The following is a 22,364-nucleotide window of genomic DNA, read 5'->3' as shown; positions in this document are numbered from 1 at the left end:
TTTATCAGGAAAACAGGCTAACAGTGTTCCTTTAGCTTTTCCAATAACAAGGCCACTTTCAAATGTGGGTATGTACAAATATAATCTTCAATTTTTCACTCACCACACCATGAAGTGCCCACACAATCATTTAATGCCGCCTGTCAGAGCAGCTTTAATGGCTGTGACAGCACAGATTCTTTGCTTCAACATTTCTGAAGTGCTGTGGGACAGTTCATTTTATCACCCCGCGAGTGTATCACTGAGGATCCAGTCTGGTTACTTCAGCACAAACTATTTCAAGACTGGTGCATTTCCCCTGCAACCTGGCAAGCCCCTGTTTTGTATTATTTACAGAACTGTATCAAAATATCTTCAACTACAGGACAACTTTGATGTCACAATTAAAAAACCACACAGAGATGACAGCATCTCGATGTATGCTGTAGTGTAACAGTGAAAATGAACTCAGGCTATTAAAAAAAATTTATTCTTTTCCATGAAAGATTGGTACTACAATCAATATAACCATTTCATGAGTCAAGTATGTCTGTTATAGGCAGGCACAACATTACAAAACAGGCAAGTACAATGCCCAGTTAAGCGAATACAGTCGGAATATCTATTCATCCACTATTTCTGAAAACAGAATTATCAAATATCCACCGGGGAAAAAGATGAACTATTTTAACTTCTCTTTGGCATACTTATCAGGACAATGAATGAATTACAAAAGTCTTCTATTGCTGCCAGTGCTGTGAAGGAAAAAGGACTTCAGTGGAAGGCTGTATGTCAGAACTCACTTTTAGGACTCGTGGCAAACACCATTTCAGCTGCCAACGCTTCACGAGGCAGACAAGGATTACATTGTTTTAAAACTGCAGTTTTGTCGAAGGTATCAAAAGAGTTACAGTAAATTTATGCACAGTACATACATATTACACACAGTTATATAAATACCCATGCTGTGGGCCGGACTTGAGGAAGTTGCTTTACCAACACCAAAGCTCAGTACCAGCCCTCCCAGCAGCCACTGAATACACATTGCACTTCGCATCCAGTAATATGTTCATTTCTGTACCTCTCTTAAAAATAGATTTAAAACAGAAGCGAAGAATAATATCCAATCTTTCCATAAACTTTGTTTTCTTATTTACACTGTAATATTCCATTATACATAAAGACTGCATTACACATTATCTTCATATAGCTTTTTGTAATACATACAGCTTGGAGCTATTAACATCTTAGTTTGGGAACAAGAGATATGACCTATAAGACTATTTTAAAAAAAACAATTTGAGCCTTAATTTTGCTCTAGTTTGTTTCACTGAAACCACTTCTTTGAACAGAAAAAAAAATCCTCCTTATTGGGGAGGAAAAAAAAAACAACTCATGGTTAAACTACTCCGGATTTCCTTAAACCACTAAAAACTTAGAAACCATAATCATTTTTTTGCATAATTACAGAGCCACTTCAAAGGCCTGTAACTTTTAAACTCAGAACATGTATGACAATTCTGACCATATCTTGAAATTAAATAATTATTTTTTTTTAAACTTTTGGTTATTTTTCAAACATAAACCAATGAAAACACAGTTGTTGATCATACATGATCTGTGCACAACTGGGGAGAGTTCCTATTTTATTAGGGGAAAAAATGAACATGCACACACCCCCATTCACAGAGTGAGAACATAAACTACAGCAGCACTTGTCTCAAGTTATGGTGCACGTGGTCGCAATACGGAGTATAAAACAAGAGCAGAATTTCCAACATCTGTTAAAACACAAAAACCAACCCCTTATTGTACAAAAAGTCATTCACATTCTTTGCAATGAAGTGAGGAATCAGCTGCTCTCTGGACTCTCCAGCCTGCAAACTCCTCCTTCTATTGCCACGGACTGTCCTGCCACAGCTCCGGGAGGAAGCCTTGAAATGTGAGTCTGTGGAAAAGTCAAGAGAGTATTAATGACTGAGAAGAGGCAAAATTATGCAGGGCAAAGTAATAAGTATTGAATAATTAAGCTCTTCCATCACTGAAGTCTGAGGACAAACTACGAAGCAACTTGAAAAGCTGCAAACAACTGAGTTTGCTTTTCTATTCTCTTTGCATTAATGTTTAACATACACAAAAAAGGACCATGACAGATGCATAGAAGAGGTAAACTGGATGACCCAGTGCACTGAAAGTAGAAAGGAGTATCTATAATGAACACAAAAGAATAATTCTGGCATTTAATGGTTTATAAGTTTGTTCCTTAGGGAGATTCAGAAGAGTTTAGTACAGAAATATACCTAACAGAAACCTTGGACACAAACTAAATAAACTAACACTTCCGAGCATAAGGCAACTGCAATGATCAGGATGGAAAGAGGAAACTTCTCTGCATAAAATACCTACTTGTCCTCCTCAAAACTTCCAAATACTTCCTGTTACCAACTATCAAATGAATCAACCCAAAAAACAATTGTGTTTCTGCCAATAGGCATCTTTTTTTCATGAAGAAATTTTAAAAGCCTTTGAGATGGCTCTGGAGCATTTTAGCCAAAAAGTGGGCACGTGTGTCTGTGTACACAAAACTTCAGCTTAAAACTCAGTTGTAACTCAGTGAGTTTTATTACTGAGGGGCAAAAGCACCCACCTATGAAAAGGTACTTTGACTCATGGTTAAAAGTCATGAGTTTTTATCCCCCTTGCAAATGCTTTTACACTGTGAAAACTGCTCATGTTACATTAAATTAGGAACTAGAAATGATTCCTACTATGGTATAAAGCTCACAACAGAGAAGTTGCTGGCATTTAGAAACTACAGTTTCCTGGAAGTGCAGCCCACCACATATTTAAGTGTTTGTACACACATTATCCCATTTAAAAGATTTAAATATTGCAAAATGTGTACTTTGCAATGAGGCAATGGCTTCTGACAAGAAGCATAGATGGAAAAGTTCAGTAAGAATAACTTACTAATGAGCAGAAAGTGATTTAAAACTGTAACCACAGTTCATTGCATTGAAGAGGCACTTTGTGTCTCAGAGGCAGCTTCTTTTAATTCCTTTCTTGATAAGGGTATCCTGGTGTCTGCTCTTAGGTGGTCTTGTTTTCAGTTAAATTACACAGTGAGACTTAATTAAAAACATTTCAATGTTTTTATTTTACTGCTAAAACTTTGATCTCTGGCCTTTCTGCTTGATATATGAACATCTTCCTACTTTCAGAACAATTTCAGTTACAACTGTGATTTACCACTACAAGAAGAAAAGACTCTCTTCTTTCCCCCAAAATGTAACTGACAATTTTTTGTAAATGTTATTTCATAAATTTAAAGGGAAAAAAAAAAGGAAGAAAATCAAGTGGAAGAAGGGTATTGTTTATTTTTATGACTGACAGATCCAAGATATGTTTCCAGGTCTGTGAATATTTCTAAATGAGAAGTGGGACGGGATGACAGTATAAAAGCAGCAGTGTTTGATGGGCACACTATCAAGTTTCCTCAGAGGAAGAATGCTACCCATTTGTTTAGTGAGATACTGCAATTAAAGCAAACCAATACGTTAATCCTAGTAAGTTTCTGAGCAAGGAAAGGAAAATACATAAGAGGGGATAAGCAGGCAGTCACTATCTATCAATGCATTAGCAAGCAGTTCTGCTCAAACAGCTGTCCAAAACACAACTCCTATACAAAACCCCATTTCCTACAAAAGGAAAAACACGTTTCCCACACAAAAGACCCCAAACCACCATACACCAGCATCTGTACACTTGCATTTACAGAAACACCCAACCACATCTAACAAAAACCTTTCTTAAAGCCTTTACTTGCATCCTGTTTCTTTGCATACTTTATGCAATGGAGTAAATACAGATGCTGGTTTACACTGACTACTTTTTATTACTTTCACCCATGGTTGCCTTATGTAGAACAAAAAAGAGGCAGATCTAAGATGATAGTGTTTAAAATATGTTACTTAATAAGTAATTTGAAAGGATAACACTGCCATGTCAAGACAACTTCAGAAAACTCCCGAGTGAATTCTTACAATTATATCTCCCTTGTTCTTAACCATAAGAACAAACTTCAGTAAACAAAAAGAAACATCAAAGAACACTTAATATTTTTAAATTAACCACAGAGCTTATTTGTACAGTTTGTTACATTTTTATATCCCAACATCATATTTTACATTGAGTCCAGATTGTATAGTCAATTAAGTTTAGATTTTAAAAACATTAAAATAAAAAAGCAAACAAAAAAGAACAACAATGGAAAGGTTTTAATTGAACTCGATTAGTGTGTCAGCTTTACAAGTTGAACTGACCCACACCTGGAAGAAATTGTGCCTGGGAGCACCAAAAAAGGAAAATAAATGGTTTTCCTAAATTAATCCTCCACTCAGGTTCAGGGAAGCCTCTCTTTGAGGAAACCATATGCCAAGGAAAGGTAGATTAGAAATGACGGGGCCATCCATACCTTCAGCTCCACAAACAGGTTTTACTGCCCCAAGAATATTCTGATTTGATTTGCTTTCCCAGAGAAAAGTGAGGTTGGTGAGGGGCAGTAGGAGCTGAGGTACCAACAGCTGGGTCACCAGTCATTCATCCCAGATTTTTGCTGCAGCTTAAAGAAGGAACCTCGTGCCTACAGTTCCAAAGGAAAAAAAGGCAAATGCTGGATGAAACATTTGATTTTGCTTCCCACCCCTCCATAAAGCACAAACAAGCTCACCAACCTTCAGACACTGATTCTTGCTCCGTGTACTTGCCTTCCAAACTCACAGTGCTTCGCTCTTTCCCTCCTAACCAAACCAAAATCATGGAGTCACCAAACCCAAGTGCTGCAGACCCTGGAATGTTACTCTCTCTCAGTGCCTTTTGATGCAACACTGCAAAGTTCCCATGACCCTTCAAGTCCAAAACTAAGAGGTCTTTCTGCCCTGGAATAAATGTTAACTGCTACATGTTTTCATCTTTTCATCGTGAACATTTGATCTACTTTTCCAGTTACATATTTTTTGTGTACCTTTTTTTTTTAAAAATAAATAAATACTACAAGTTGTGCCAAGACTTACTTCATATCTCATATACAAGGATTCTGAAACAACCTTGAGATCAACTAATATCAAAAAGATATTTTTTTTAAAAAAATACCTAGTCTCCTCCTTTTATTCACATAAAATATTAGTTTGTCACAACAACTTTGGGTGGTTTTCTTTCATTAAAAGCATAAATACAATGCAAAATGAATATAAAATTCAAGCCAAAAGACAGGCATTGCTGCATGAGAAAGCTGAAGTCAATCAAACACTGCCAAGAGGACAGAGTACAACTACCAGATGGCAGCACATTCAGTTCTTAGGCAAATCTAGGGAGTATTTCATGTGTTTAGCTCTCTTATTACATGCTCAGGATGTGCTTTAGACAGAATAATTTATAAAACAAACTTTTTCCATTCATTACACTATTGAGATGAAATAAGGAAAGACCAAGGACATCATATCCTTAAGGAAATTGCTTTCTACAACTCTGCTCCTTAAAAAAAGAGTATCACCAAACCCATATATTCTTTAGAAATCTGGAGCTTTCTAGCTGGGTACACTCTTCCACCACGAGAATCATCTGGCCATACATTCTCAATTTATTTTTTCTAAGCAGTAACAGCCCATTTTGGCAGCAGCTCTGCTGCTCTGTCTCCTGGGAAGCTCCTCTCCAACCTAGTTTGTGTGTACACCTGCAGTGTGACAGGAGAAGGTGCCCTGAAAACACTGGAAACTGCTGCTATCTCAATATCCCATGTGCAACTCCTTTGGTGAAATCTCAATTAAGAAATAAAGGGGGAAAAATAAAAAGAGAGGCTCCAGAATATCGTCCTTCTTGGCAAATGGCAGAAAGAAAGACACACTGATGGGGTGTTTCTGGCTGTCAGGCACTGAAAATACTGATTCTACATACAGGTTGCTCATGAAGTTAATGGTTTTCCAAGCTCAGACTCGTTCTCTGTGTTAAGTATATTACTACAAACTATTTATATATCCAACCAAATCACTGATACATGTATTAAGACAGTCTAAAGCCACAAACCAACCCATCGTCTGTTCAGCTCAGTGTCCCGGGGTTTTGTAGAGGTGTTCTAAAATACTGCCATGTATCTTCAAATGTGATTTGTACCATCCTGAACTGCAGGTGCCAAGTCAGGCTATTGCACTAATATTTGCATAGCTGGATATACAATCCCATCTCCCCTGCTCCATTCTAAAACACGTCAGCCAGATACAAGGACAGTTCTAGAACTACTGGTTTTATGCAAGAACTCAATCCAAAAAACTGAACCTATCTTCTCATCTCAGAGCCCAGAATTTCCACCAAGGTCTACGAGCCAAACATTTTAACTGGCATCTCAGCACTGAAGGTTATTTCCAATAAATAGAAAAACCTTATTTTTATAAGAGAACTGGATGCCCCACTGTATGCACAGTGTTCTTTTCAAACAAAAATTTCTGACTGATTCCCCAGTCTCCAGACAAGAGTGCAGATTAAGGAAAATTAGGTATAACAGTGACATATATTTTCCTGTCTCATGAAGTTAAAAGACTGTCTCTGTAGTCTGAAATGAATGACTGAATTATTTGACTTCGTATTTCTGTTCACCAAACAGGCTCAGTAAATTTTTCCACTCATTTTCAAATTAGAATTAGGATTCTTCCAAGATGTGTTTCTTCACCCAACTAGCACTGGATAACTGCTCTTCTCCTGACAAAGGGCTTTCACAGACCTTTCAGTCACCAAGCAAAATACAGAAGCTCATCCTGAAACCAGTGTTTGTCACATGTATCACCTCAAACACAGAGGGAAGGACTCGTGCTAAATTTTTCAGCATCAGTAAAGCTGAATAAATCTGATGACAACACCTGACACCTCCACAGGAAAAATGAATTGGAAATGGTCTCCCTGTCCACCATGTTTCCTCATACTGGAAAGTGAAATGAACTGTCAAAGATAAAAGTTTCTGTTTGCATATGGCAACCACAACATCTGGTGTGGACAGCATCCGCTGCTGATGGATGTTTTCAAACACAGCAAAATGCAACACTCTCCACTACTGTTACACCATGTCCTGCAAAGTAACTTGAATTTGGCTCATTAGGAAATGGAAAGCATGGCACATGTAGCTTTGCATTATTAAAACCTGCCATAACATAAAGCTTAGCAATTCATGCTGTAAGAACTGTGCATCTGCCAGAGAGAGATTTAAATTGGCAACTGGATTGGATTACGTTCAATATTGCAACTAGATTTTCAGAAATTCACTGTCTAGGTCATCTAGCTGTTAGAAAAACTAAAACCTATGAGGCTGAACTACAAGGATATCTCAGAAGTATTGCAACGTTTAAAATAATTGCAAAAGTTTGCATCATTTATACACAGATCATAGAGCAAAGTTATGTATATTAAGAAATATAGTGAGTTGACAAATTATTTCAAATACCTGCACTTTGCTGGTATTGAGATTGGATCTTTTACTGGAAAAAAAGCACTCTGACTTCAAATGCTAAAGAAAACACTGCGGAAGTGCCTATTTTCAAGCAAAAATATCAGCCACCACACAGAGAGCCACTGCTCTCAATCACCATGGCAAGACACTTGTGAGATCCAGGAAAAAATAAGTATCCTGGTCACTTAGACTTTCTGCACACAGAATATTGCAGGACTCGAGCAAACAAATACTGTGCAGACCCTGCCTGAGCTAAAAGGGCTCCTGCTGGGTTATGCAGAGATACACAACATTAAATAAAAAAAAAAAGGCTTCCCACCCATGACCAGAACGTCCAAGAGATGCAGGTGGCATGAGAACTCACATTGCAGGCATACATTGCACTGTCATTTGAGACTGAAGGACTTATTTTCCTTTGCAGCATCCTCCACTGGGCAGCAGACAAGGAACAATAAGACATGAAGACTATGTCACCGAGAAGAGTCAATTAACTTATGCAACCTACCCACTAATACTCCTTCCTTCCCATTCCCTATTTACATTTAAAAGCACATTATGGTGAATTCAAGGGATTATTTCTCCCCAAATTACGTGGCAAACCCTGGCACCAAGTGATTATGAAGCTGGTTGTGCCAAGAGGGATGACAAGATGACAAGAACAAAAGAATCCAGCTGAACCAGCAAGGATATGCCTTGATCAGCTGCTTGTGGCAGTGATGTAAGGGCTCAAGGGCATGAAAATCTGAGGAAAGCCAATGGGACATCCACTATGCAGATGATAAAGATGACACTGCCAGAGTTATCAGTGGTGGAGGAGCTGAAATACTTCCAGCATCAAGAAAAAATAATAAGCCATGCGACGAGAGGTGACTGTGTCAGCAAAAAGGTGCGAACTTAGTTCATCTGGCAAGTGTCCATGGGATTTTTAAAGTAACATTCAACCCAAGCATTTTAATCCAATGGGAAATGGTGACTTTTCCAGGCAACTGGCTTTCCAAAGAAATAGACTGGACACCTTTCCAAAAAGTGGAAACTGCAGGCTCAGCCATTTGATGCTGCTGAGTTATCATTCAGGCTGCCTGGGTTGTAGGTGACTGCCCAGCTGCAGAACCCAGTCTTCCCTAAACTGGGAGGAAACAAACCCCTGTTGCGAGGATACTTCCAAATCAGTACTTGGGAGAGCTCACGGTGTTAAAATCCAGAAGCACCAGCAGGTCAGGATGTACAAACCACTTCAAGTCTCCCATTCCACTTTCCTGTCCCTCTGTTCTTTTGAGGAGTTGCTGAGAGTTAACTGGCCGAGTGTGTCTCCACATCTTGAGCACACCAGTGTCTGCAGGTGAGCTGGTATCCAGCTTGTAAGTATTTGTCTTGTAAGAAAGGCATCCTGCATCTCCACAGTCTTCATCTGGGGTTGAGAACCACCATTTGCTGGGTTCTATTATGAATTACATTAACCTCCCATACCCAAAGAACCACACTATAAAGCAGGATACTTTTGTCCTTAGTATGTAGCCCTTTATATAATTAAGATTCTAATATTAGTCTAATTAATAGCAGTAGACACTAAAAAACCTTCTCACTTTCTAGAAGTCTTGCTTTTGTTTTCATGTGCATTAAATTAAACCAGTCCAAAATCAGCCACTGTGACAACCCCTCAATTTAAGAATAAAACTCAAGTCCTAGACTGATGAAAGAAATAAAACCTGAAGCTCTTTACCACCCTAGAAAAACAGGAAAGCAAACGTTTCCTTACAAGTTGCTGCCTGATCATTTTGTTATGGTCCTCATAAACAAGTGATATTTTATACTTTTATGGATTCTTATCCCATTATTCTTTCATGGCAAGCACTCAAAATTAACTGTACCAAAACAGTTACTCTATGAAAGAACAGATTTTTTTTTTTCACTTGCAATACATTGTGTTCTATTTCAAGCCCAGTTTTCCATCTATAACTTAGTCCTAGTTGTAGCAGAATAAAATTCCAGCTTTTATGACAGAAGACTTTTTTTGATCAATAGAAGTCAGCAGCAAAAGCGTTTGTGGTTTTTCTCTGGAAAGCATTTGTGGCCACAGACTCAAAGGAGGAAGAAAGGGAGGAGGATTAACTCTTCAATGAAGGTCAAAAACATAATTTAAAAGTGAACCAAGAAGAGCAGCTGTGTCTGTCAGCACAATCAGGATTACCAGCTGGAGAATTTACCAGCAGTATGAAAACAATGCACACCAGATGTCAAATGTTGCAACTGTGAGTAGGGAAACATCTCTGGGCATGGCACTGTCATGCTAGTACTCGTTACCAGACAGATTTCATATTTAGCATTTGGTTATTAATTAGACAGACACTACCAGGAAGAAAAAATAACATTTTGAGCCTCACAGTGTAAGCCAGAGGCAGGTGTGCACACTGGAAACATTTAACATCTCACAGTTCTTCTTTAACTGCAAACATAAGACAATGATTTTAAAACCAACTAGCCAATACTAGAACATCCGCAGCTGAGCTTGCTTTAGTTTCTCTCAGTTCAGTCTGAACTTTAAGCTTCAGTTTGGGCTTTTTTCAAATAAATCTGAAATAAATATTAAGAAAAGAAGTAAAATCACACTCTCTTCCATGAATAGTTATCTGGAAAGAATTGTACGTAAGTTATGAATGCAAATACTTCACTAACACCTCTACCAGCACTTCCTTCACCAGCTGCTTGTTCTCTTTGTCTTTATCGGGCATTCTTAGCTTTTTTTCCTACACATTTTACTCCAGGAGGATGAACTCATACATTCCCAGTGCTTCAAAGAGTGTGTTACACCATTTTTTGTTGTTTAAAATATCTGAGGTAGATTTCCTGCTTTTGTACATTCTTTGATTACCTTGCTTGCATACTCCTTCATATTTATCTCTCAAATTAAACACAGAAAATAGAGGGGAAAAAAAAAAGAAAAATAAGAGAAAGAGAGAGAAGGGCTGGGGTTTTGTAGTTCTCTCCCCCTCCATGGCTGATGACTAAACTTTCTTCTTCAGCAGATACTTCTTCCAGCTCATTCCCCCTTCCTCTAACTAGTTCTGAACTCTTCCTTCTCAGTCTTGAATGATTATGGCTGCACATGTATAAATGCCTACAGAAACTATGATTCTGTCTTTGCTTGCAGCTTCCTCCACGTCCATTCTCATTGTCCAAACACCTCTCCCAAATGCTCTACTTGCTACACTGCAGTACCTTTTTCTCCCTTCAATGCTCCATTTCCAGGAATAGACGGCTTATCCACTTACTTAATCCCTACTCCTTGATCTTGATGTTAAGGAATTTTCCAGTTTCCATTGCTAAATTCAAGTTTAACATATTATTTCCTTCGTTAAAAATAAATTATCAGGCCCCAAGAAACTGAAAACATGGATGCTAATATCCACATTATTTATCATAGAGGCTATTCTGGGAATTGTTTGAAGTTTGTTTTACAACTTCCTTGATGGGATGGTGCAATTGCTTTATCTGAAGGAAGACATGCCCACAGAAAAATACAGTACCACCCTAAATAGCCAGTAAAACTGAATCAAGCTGGATGAAGTTATTCAAATACAATTACTGTCAGCAGAGGGAATGGACATGTGTTTGTGACACCTTATCCTGAATAAAACATATGTTAGCATAGGATTGTTAACTGCTGCAATTAAAAAAAAAAAGGAATTAGAAATGCCCAATCAATTGATACATTTAACTGCTTATGCACCCATTACTTTTCCCACTCTATGAAAGAAAGAAATTTCTTATATATCTCATTATTATTAATTCAAATTCTCCTTAGTTTCTGCACTCTTTCTAATCTATTAAAACCTATTCCTCATAGCTTACCTTAGCTTTGCCGTCCTGTGCAGACATATATCCGACACACATGCTCTCTGTTGTATGGCTCCACAGAAACTCCACTATAAAGGAAAATGCAAGAATTCACAAAAAATGCCTTGGATTAAAATATAAGACGTAATTTAACAAGATTGGAATCTTGAGGAACAAATACAGCTTAAAATATCTCTTGGGAAAGGACAAAAAGCAGACTTGAAGAATGAAAACTACTTACCAGGATAATTCAATCTCATAAGAAACAGCTATCAAACAAACCAGATTTTCCTCCACTGTCTGCAGTCACACACTGCAGAACTAATACCCAGAATGAGAACGTTACTTCAACGACCTGGAGCCTCCAAGATGAGAAACTGCAGTTAAAAGATAGGACTAATTTCTAAAGCAGGTGCCTGTTCCAACCGCAAAGTAAAAGCTGATATAATTTTCATTTGCTTGCCTTGAACCCAGACAAAAGCACACCAAACCAGCAGAAACTCAGATGGCCTACAAGGATTCTGTAGAATTGACACACTGTGAACAGAATAGCCAGTTACAAGCTTTTTTTTTCACAGAACTGAGCATAAATATATACACAGTATATAACTACCAATGGCTAAATGGAGATTTCTGGTTTAGCTGCACAAGTAAGATACAGGAAAACATGCAGAAGTAGTCAAGCCTGCAATATGGGAGCTGAAGATATAAAGCAGGCAGGAAAGACATCTGGTGAAAGCCAAACTATCCTGCAGAAAAAGCAGGAGAGGCATCTGAGGGAAGCAGAGCAACACTACACAATAAGTAAGAAAGATTCCTGGCAAAATTAGAGCAAGACCTGGATCCGAAAGTATCCTGAAGTACAACAGCGCATGCAATCACCCCCTTCCTTTGTGGAGAGCTTAAGGAGCACCAAAGGTAAGAGAGGAAAAGAAAGATGGAGAAGAAACAAGATCATTTTGATTTTGTCTTCCCCATCGAAGCACTCTCAGATCTGATCACGTGGACCTCCAGCACCAGCCATACAGCCTCAGGTCTCTGGGACTGCACTCATAGCTAATTTAGGATATAAATTAACAAACTGTTGGTTAAAGACCAACTGTTGTGTTTGCAGTGATAATGAATCACTGCTCACATGTGCTGTTAATGCCTGTTAATGCAGTGAGGTGTTGTCCAGAAGTCTGAAAGCGGCCTGATTTATCAATTATTTAACAGTCCATTCCAGTGATCTTTAATTCCCTGACACATACACAGTTATCTTTTCACACACACGTACTCCTAATCGGCTGCAACACAAATTCAGAGTAAAAGCACATTATTCATACGTTCAGCTCTCAGTCACTGGAAGCTTTATAAATTGCCACATGGTTTTCTTGGTCATTTTTCTCTGTGTTCATTAAGTACATAATTTGGAAGGGAGAAAAGGAAAGAACAGTTGATCAGAATTCAGGGCATTACCCAGAATTCTGTAAAAGGTTGAAAAAATGCACCAAAATATAAATTCCTCCTCTGGATTACAGGAGTGTCTTACATGAATTACACAGGATGTCATGAATAGACATTTCCACATATTTCTTTTGAGAGCGACTGCAAAAAGCATCATTAGATGGGTTTAAAACTCTTACTCCTTCCTATTCCTCATGTTCCTTTAAGATGGCTGGGGAAGGTCACACTGTGCTGAGCACACTCCTGCTTTGAACCACTTCTCCTTGCATAGCAATTAACCCCCAGTAGGGGATCAAAGTTTAGACTTGAAGATTCTGATAGATATGTAGATACCATCATAAAAGAAAAATGAACTTCACTGAGGTTTGGGCTTTGCTCCCCCGTAATAGATTCAGGGCTGGTATCACCAAAGGTTAGTCAAAAGCTTTCAGACAGGGAAACATATTTTGTGCAATGGAAGGGCATTCAGTGGGGTCAACCTCTCCCTGACACCCTGAAGGGTCAACTGTCAGTGAAAGCATTTATTTTTTGGAGAGAAATTTAATCTTATCATTCACTTTTGAGAAGCTGAGGAACAGGTCTGCCTCTGATAACTCTAGATATAGTATTTTACAATTTTAATAATTTTCTCCTTCTCTATTATCCACCAAAGGTAGACTGTACTAGCATGAGCCATGGTTATTGTTAGCTATTAAAAGCAGTGGAACTACAATGAAAATTATAAATTACATGTGAAATGTCTTCTGGTAAGTATATTTTCAACCATTTAATAAATAATTTCCTTGCAATTTGTTTCAATATTTAAAAAAAAAGAAATAAAAAAATATGATCCCTGTAATAAAGACATGAGATTTCCTTATTCGGTACACTAAATTTTTTAGTATTGACCAACTTCTTTTCAGTACAAGCAACACAAACACTACATATGTTTAGTTGTGCATTAACTCAGGAAATGTCTCTGGTACAGAAAAAATACTGTGCTACAGTTTACCTGAATCTTATTTCAGTGGAAAGAAAACGAAGAATCAATGGATAAATAGTCTTTACTTACGATGTACCACATATGGGGATTTTCTTCATTAATTTTTGAGGAAAAAATGCCAAACCTCCATTAATAGAACACGTTCTATTACGTGAATGACGAACATTAAATGAACAGAAAAAAATTCTCTCACTTCCAAACGTAAGAAACTGAAGGTTAAGTTGATCTTGTTTGTTCTGACTTAAACTTGTATTTTCATTTCCTTAACTCTTTTTTAATGGCAGAATTTATGTTGCAGGATGCTTTCCCACTAGATTGATGTCACAGTTGGGTAAATAATAATAAAGCAGAGTATTATACAAAGGAAAAACACTGAAATTCTGGTTACAGAACACAAATATATATTAGACAGGTCGATGTGACCCAACAGCATGACCAGACACACATGCCCACATCTGAGGAGCACCACAGGAAAGGAGATGGCACAAGTGTCAGCCTGAAGTAATTCAGTCCCAAATTCCTTCCCTTAAAGAGGTTTTACTGTCTCTGGGTTGTATTTCTACCCAGCTCTGCTCATAACGTGCAGCCTTTGGGGTTTTTTAGGTGTTTCTCCCAGACAAACCACATGGCAGTGTTCTATAATACACTTGTTCTGCTGTAAAGCACTGAGGGAGATGAGGGTTGCATTTCCAGGACAGAAACAGGGCTGAAGGGTTATAAAGCCCTTTTTAACCAGACAGATACTGGTGGAGGCAAAGTACAGTTTCCTGCTGATCCCAATATGAGCAGCAAACAGTCCTGGTGGGTGCAAATGCAAATAGTAAACTGTGACTTATCTGAGCAGGTTTTCCTGGGCATTACAAAGGGTTTTTAACCATAAAACAACTTCCCTTCCAAATTTTAAGTGTATCCTTCAAATTTTCACATTTTGTCCTGCAAAATGAGGAACGAGGAACTTTTAAGAAAGCCTTTAAACCACTGAGAAGCAGTAAACAGTCATATGTATTACCCCCAGCTAAAAATGCAACTTTTCCCATGACGAACATATCCTACCTTGCCACAAGCAACTCATTTCTGTGCCATGGTTTTAGAAGGATCCTACAGAACGCTCTGAATCACAACTCTGCTTAGAAATAACAAGTCAGAAGGAACACTCTTTTCCACGGTTTTAGTAAGATTAGCCTTGTTTGTTCCCTATTTCACTGTCCAGATTTTTATCATTTCCAATTCAATTCCTTTTTTTTTCCCTGTGGCTTTAAAACACTGGTGAATGTGCAAAGGCAGTTTTTACTTCACCATTCACTTTGAGTTAGCACCTAGCTCAGGGAAAGATGAAGAAGGATTTCTTACCTAGTAAAGTTGGTTTTTCCTGGGATGATTCAGGCTCTGCTGAACACCTGCAAGACCGAAGGACTATCACCCCTCCGAGCACACCATCTTCATTGGCTAGAAAAGGGGAACCTGGGCAAAAGTGGTGGGGAGAATTATTTGTTTCTAATGAATGATTTTCTAAATTTTAATCTACTAATCTACCAGTAATCAAAAAAAAAAAGGTAAAAGAGCTACACAGAATAAAACAAACACGTTGGAAATCGCATTTGTGAGGGCAAACCCATTTTTTCATGGATCAAGGAAGGTGTAACAATGAAAAACAGTGTCAAGTTGAAAAAAAAAATTAGCTCAATATTTAGTTCTTTCTGTACTAAAATTAATATAAAGATGGCCACATGTGGAAAATATCAAGCAAATCTGGGTCATTTTTACAGTTTATTCATTTCCCCCCAATTTAAAGCCCTTTGTACAGAGACACCATCAAACTGCTGTAGTGTTTTCCTTCCTGTTTTATGAATATGAGCAGAAAGCCAAAACATATCCTACTTTTTAGAGTGGCTTTTCTGTTGTTAATTTAAGACATACAATACAAAACATCTATCAGAAGCTGGAAAATTTTTCAAGTTAGCTGAATCAAGTCTAAGTATTCTTTCTCTGGTTTGTAATTTGAAATAAGATTCCTATAGTTTTGAACGTGGAAACAATGGTGTAATTTATAAACAACTTAAAATGTCTTGAGCAACAAAACTAATCAAGTTCTTACACTTAAGCCCACTGAGATCCTTGTCACACATTTGCAATACACTGTGATTCAAAATTGAGCATACAATTGCAGCAGGCATTTCATATAATTCTTTTTGATTACTTTCTTTTAAATAAATTAGTATACCATGCCTAGTGCACAGACACTGTAATTTGCTGGCCACAAGAACTTTAGAGCAGATCTTCTCATCAGACTCCTTTAACTTGCCCACAGCTATTTGTATGATTAAAATTACTCCTTTAATGCAAATAACAACAGCAAAACAGCCCAATAAAAACCAACTTCAAGCTTTGCCATAAGGAAAACTAAATCTTTATCACGTTTTCTCTCAACATAAGAGCAGCCACATTCAAAAGTGATACAAGGTGGTCATTACAACAGAAGCCCACACTTCAGGAAAATAATAAATAAATAATAAAATTACAAGTAATGTCTTATTTGATCTAATACAAACAGATATTATCTTTAAAGCAGCACTTGCTTTGTACAAGAACTATTATTAGGTACCAGCCAGACCTCCTGTATTACTCATTCAGGACTGTGACCAAACCTCTGTGAACCAAGAATCCAGCCCGTGATAAGGGAATAGATAACAAAAGAGGAAAATATGTCTGGTTAAAATATAAGGGTGAGGCCTGGGAACTTGTAAAGAGTTTTACCACCCAAATCAAAACCTTTCACTCCATGCTTTCCAAGGTGCTAATGATATCTCTTATACTTTCACTGCACCAACCAAGTGCTGGCTGATATAACATGATTTCTGCAAGCAAATGAATAAAAAAAAAAAAAAAAGTGGTTTTCTTCATAGGGGACATGCATTCTTTAATCTTTACTTCAGAAACTCAGGTACTTCAAAGACAGTGTCTTAACCCAAACTTGGTCTGCAGACCTAATTTTACACTCTGCTGCACAAATAATTTAGGCTCTTAGCCTTGCTGTGGTGAAAAGTCATTGCAAAGAGAAAGAAAAAGGTTCAGTTTGTTTTTCAATAAGCAGCTTCTCCTCCTCTTTCAAGGGCTGAGAAAGATGCTTTCAAGGTTGTAGTGAAAAATACTAATCATCTTTTAAGTTAGAATCGTTAAAAATGTTCTACTTCAGCAGAACACAGCCAGCAAACAAAGTACATATCTAAGGCCACAGTAAAACACTAAAACTGAATGAATGCACACAAAACCAGACAGCAACTACTGATTATAGACTTGGTGCCACTGAAGTCTTCTTCTAGAAATGCTTGCATTTGGTTAATCATTTTTTTTAGGGGTTTCTTTCTCCCACCCTCTGAAAAGAACAAATGAAAGAAAAGCTTGTAAATAAGCCAATCACATATTTTACCAGTATTTTATCAACTATGTACCATCATCACAAATTTTCACTAATCTGAATAACTTGCACATGCTCTTTTTAAACCTTAAGAGAAGACTCAGCAGTATATTTCTTTCCATTCAGAGAGTCTGCAGGAAAATACGTAGTGCTACATTGTCATCAGAATCCTTTCACTTTTACAGGGATTTCGGTGCAAGAACAAAACATTCACCTTCAGTGAAACACAGAATAAAAAAAACCAGCAATCACTCACAGCGTGTGTTTTGTGAGACTTATTTTAAAAGAGGGTTTAAATAAATAATTTAAAACTGGAGCTTCAAGCACATTAGACAAAGTCTTGAGCTTACAGGTTCATCCAAAGAGATGCTCTACCTCTGCATGCACAACAATTGCCAGGAGAATTGTTTTGTCAGCCTAAATAGCATTTATTTTTTGACATTAAACATGGTGGGCACTGTATTGCCCTAAATATGTACACAGTTTTTTCTGAACCAAGAATTCCTTCAATGATTATGCACCATGAAAGCTTTATTATCGGTCCAAAAAAGCCAAAGGCTTTGAAATCCATGCTAAACACTCAAAAGCTAGAAAAACTAGCTGTATTAATTCAGCTGAAGTACACTGTCACCCTACTGTTATTTCAACTAGAAAACTCCAGAAGAGGAGTAATTTAATAGCACTGCACATGTTAAAAGTGGGAGAAAAGTTTTAACTTCAGCACTCATAAAACACACCAGATGAGTAAGACACTGACTTCTTTAGGAATGACACAAGTTGGGCCCCTGGAGTAAGGGCAAATGTTGGTAATGACACATGAAACCAGGTCATGCTGCACTAACTCAGTAAGAACTGACCTTACCAGTAGTACTGGGGTGAGATGGAGATGGGTAAAATGGTTTGAAGTGACTTGCAGTGGGTCATTTGAATGGAATATTGAACCAGATTTCTTAACAGTTTGTGTTATGCAAACAAAGCAAAGATGATGGGATGCATTATCTCTCCTACAGACAAAAACACAGCAGTGCTGCCCTTTGGGTCTTCTACACCATTTTATCATCACCTGCAGAATGAACATCATTCTGGAAAGGTGGGGAAAGTCTGAAAAAAGAACATCAGCTAAACCATCTCAGTACAAAATCAGCAACAATAGAGAGTGTTGTCTCCAATTCACTGGTGAAGTTGTGGGGAATCAATCTCAGAACAGTGTCAGTAAAATCCACTTGACTAGAGTAATAATATTACTGTATTCTACATTATAGTAAATTCAGACTCTTTCTCCTCTCTTAAAATCAGCCTCTAAGCCACATTAAATATACACTGAACAGCATGTTCTTTAAAACAGAGAAAGTATTTTATTTTCCAATTAAAGCCATTTTTTAAAAATGTTAAAAGAGGGATTCAAATATATTAACTTTTTTAAACAAAGATCTTTCTGGATATGCAAACTTATTACTGAGGATTACAATTATGCTGATGAGTGTATGTTAACACAGCAATACAGTGCATATTAGGAGGTCTATGGTAAGCAAAATTCCAGACAGCTGAATGCAATGCATCCATCATTAAACCTGTAAAAATAACAATACAAAAGCAGTATTATACTTTATTTCTACACAGAATCTATCCACTGTACATAGGAATTAATCTGAGTGTTCTCAAAACACTGTGAATTCAAAGGTTAAGAACATATTTCATTAATTTAGGTCTAAAACTCATTTTGCTACAGTCAACCCATTGAGAAAAAGAAATAATAGTGCAGACTTCTGTAAAAAATAACAATATAGGTGATGACATTTCTTCATATACCTTCTATTTAATTAGTATTTCTAGAGGACGAGAAAAGGTGCAACTGAAATACTGCCAGGTATATTAAAGGCAGAATGGTTTCTCATTAGAAGGAAAAAGTGATCTGGCTCCCACACTCCTACACCATTTTTGTTCTCCCTGTACTCTTCAGAAGGATAGATCTTGCTGCACAAATTAAAAATTCAGTAAAATAAAAATCAAAATATGCCTGCTAGCCAAAAATATTGTTTTCCACTGCAATAAAATAGAACTGCTAGACAAATCTTTGATCTAATAGCATGCTAATGGCAACACTACAGAAACCTGGGGCTTTTAATACCCTTTTAACTCTCATGAAAGCCATCGTTCCTTTCCCAGTTACACTGGCATACCACTGAGGAATGTGGCACGAAAAATCCAAAGTAGAATTTCAACTGCAGCACTAACTAATAATGCTAGCACTGACTGGCCATATCAGATGAAAGGGGTAGGAAAACCCAAACAAAATCCATATTTCACTAGTTTTGGCTTAATCCTCACCTCCCCCAGTCACAAAATTGTATTTTACAAAATATAGTTCCCTCCTTCAAAGATCAGCTCTTCTGTTATTGCTACCTGATATATAGAAAGCATTAAAAAGTTTTTGTTTATATATTTTGTACTTCATTAATATGCAGTAATGGTCTCTTACAAAGAAGCAAACAGTCTTCAGAGCAACTCCACGTTCACTGATCCCATCAAGTTCTGCAAGAGCAACCAGAACTGAACACCACGACCCAGGTTCAGCTGCTGACCAGGAATAGAACTTAGAGATTTCAGGAGTGTTAAAGCAAATAATGGGTTCAACATTCACCCTTGCTCTGGAGGAACTACAGCTACAAGTGAAAAACACTTTTTCTTTGACATCTCTTCTCCATTACACCTCTCTCCCATTGCTTCCTCCAGAGCAGGCGACCCATGTGAGTGGTTCCCCTCAGATCCTGTGCCTTTTGTCCCCATTTGTAGCTACTGCACTGATCCACTCTAGCACAGGTTCGACACCAAGCTGTAAGAGAAGTGTTTTATTTACACTGACCCAGCTGAAGGATGAACCAGCTGCTCATCAGATGTTTTCCATTCATACTCTTCCACAGCACAGAAACCATTACCAGCTCCGTTGTTTACATTAGCTTTCAAAGGCTTAAGACTTTGGTCTCAACACTGTGGGGTGGTGTAACCAATTAAGTGCTTCAGCATCCCCCAGTTTTAACAGCTAAACAGTTCTAAACCTCCTTGCGCTGCAGCGTGAGGGAAATTTAGACTTTATCAGGACAACAATCTATAGATCACCTACACTTTGGAGGCTTTGTGTACAAAATGTGCTGAAAGTGAAGCTGTTTGCCGCTCTGCTTCTGCTTTCTATCCCACTAGACTCCAAGATAACAACTGAAATAAACATTAGAGGAATATAAGAAGCACTAAACGAAGCCTGCTTTTAATTTCATGCACCATTATTTGCTAAATGTTTAAGCACAAGCTGTCTGAAAGCAGAGGTTTTTATATTTCACAGTAAGTTAAAACATCTATTTAGAATTTTTAAAGAAGCTGCAAGTGAAAGCACCTGCACTTTAAAACTTTACAGGGTTAAATAATTAAATAAATTAAATACTAGAGGATACCACGGAGCAATAAAACCCCAATGCTCCTGACACAGAGAAGCACAGGCAGGACCTAGACAAACCCTTGTGTAACATCACCATGTTGTGTTAAGTTTCTAGATGGATTGTACAGATAATGAAGATTGTACAGATAATGCAGATGGTAGATTCTGTCTACCATCAAATACAAACTTGTGAAATAAAATAGGTTATATGAAACTTCAGGATCACCTCATTCTCTTCTCAAATCTTCTCCTCTGTGTCATGGAGAAGCATAAAAGCCCTTCCATAACTTGCTTCCTCTGTTACAAAACCACAAAGGATACTACAAGGCTTAGAGTGATGAAGCACCAAAATATAAAGTAACAATAACACTGTGCAATGCCAGTCACTGGCAGTCTTGTAACTGTTAAAGTTTGAGGCTTTTTCCTCCCAACAAGCATAATTAATAATCAGGAAATTCGTATTCTATGATTCCTAACTCTCCGAACTCCTGCTCGGAAGAGAGGAATTTGACACTAAATTTCTAAAAAGAAAGTTTCAGCGTTATCCTTCTGCTATTACCTTTCTGCAGACTTTGCTTGTTTGTCAACTGAAACACAATTTAAAAATACAAGAATAGAGAGGCATATTTCCATTAAGGAAAGAAAAAATATCAGGTTCTAACTATTTCTTTCAGCTCATTATTTCCTAATACCTTATAAGAAGCTTTAAAGCACCATTGGTAACACTGCCACTGTTAAAAGCCCAGATTTCCCGCCAGTGAGATGACACAAACATTTACTCTAAGTCTACATTCCACAAACTTGGCTGCATTTGAAAGGAATGATGAGTAACCAAATCCTCTGTTCTCCTGTTTGGAAGGTATTTGTGTTTACAGAACACCATTCTTCAGCTGAGAACCAAGCCTTTTGTGCTCTTTGACTAAAGATATGGAGCCCGTTTGCTTTACAAAAAACCTAAATTTAATTTCTCTCACCTCCAATTCAACCATCAGTTGTGCATTATCCACAGTAAGCTGGTTCTGAGAAAGGATGAGAGAAGCACATCTGACATGAGTTTGCTCATCACCTGCTGTTTAAGCAGCACTCACTGTTTAAGCCAGGCATTCCCAAGCTGGAAGGATTCCCAGGGCTCCGCAGAGACTCGGAGAGTTCTGTAAACAGGAAGCACCAATCTGGTGGCAATTGCCAAAATCAGCTGTTCATCCCTCTGATACAAGTAAGGCACATTTTGATTTCTATCAAAACATTCTAGCTCAGCTTTGTTATAGGCTGAGGTTTTTTCAGCCTTGTTCCATTATAATTCTGGTGAAAGTTTGACAGGATCACAAAACAGGGCTTTAAGTAAGGCAAGAGAAGAATCCATGCAACCAGCAAGGAGTCTATCAGCCCACTTGATCCTATTGTTTCACAACATTAAGAAATCCTGCATCGCACCACAGATCCTGAGCTATCAACTAGCACTTTGTCTATGAAAATTCACAGGAAAAAAATCCTGTTTAGTACAAGCCTATTGTTTGAAGCACAATGCACATTTTCAACCCTTTCACTGTATTTGCCAGACATAACTTTGCTTTCACAGAATCACAGAATGGGTCAGGTTGGAAGGAACCATAGTGGGTCATCTGGTCCCACCTCCCTGCTCAAGCAAGGTTATCTTAGAGCACATGGCACAGGATTGCCTCCAGACGATTCTGGAGTATCTCCAGCGAGGGAAGATTCCACAATCTCTCTGGGCAATCTGTCACTCACACAGTAAAGAAGTTCTTCCTCATGTTCAGGTGGAACT

At 37.8% G+C, this 22,364-nt stretch overlaps 1 protein-coding gene across 5 annotated transcripts in view; it reads right to left on the bottom strand.

Moving 5' to 3' along the window:
* Positions 1-447: 447 nt before the first annotated feature.
* Positions 448-22,364, bottom strand: part of TASP1 (taspase 1) — a 78,651-nt gene continuing 56,734 nt past the window's right edge. For all 5 annotated transcript variants that reach the window (XM_017818957.1, XM_017818960.1, XM_017818962.1 and 2 more), the window contains 3 exons: positions 15,084-15,194; positions 11,321-11,394; positions 448-1,927 (listed from right to left, as the gene is read on the bottom strand). In XM_017818957.1, the coding sequence (XP_017674446.1) occupies positions 1,832-1,927; positions 11,321-11,394; positions 15,084-15,194 (281 nt within the window). In that variant the 3' untranslated portion in view covers positions 448-1,831. The remainder of the gene's footprint in view (positions 1,928-11,320; positions 11,395-15,083; positions 15,195-22,364) is intronic.

Source organism: Lepidothrix coronata, unplaced genomic scaffold (assembly GCF_001604755.1).
Source record: "Lepidothrix coronata isolate B3197 unplaced genomic scaffold, Lepidothrix_coronata-1.0 Scaffold71, whole genome shotgun sequence".
Taxonomy (NCBI): domain Eukaryota; kingdom Metazoa; phylum Chordata; class Aves; order Passeriformes; family Pipridae; genus Lepidothrix; species Lepidothrix coronata.
This window is presented reverse-complemented; position numbering and strand designations above follow the sequence as displayed.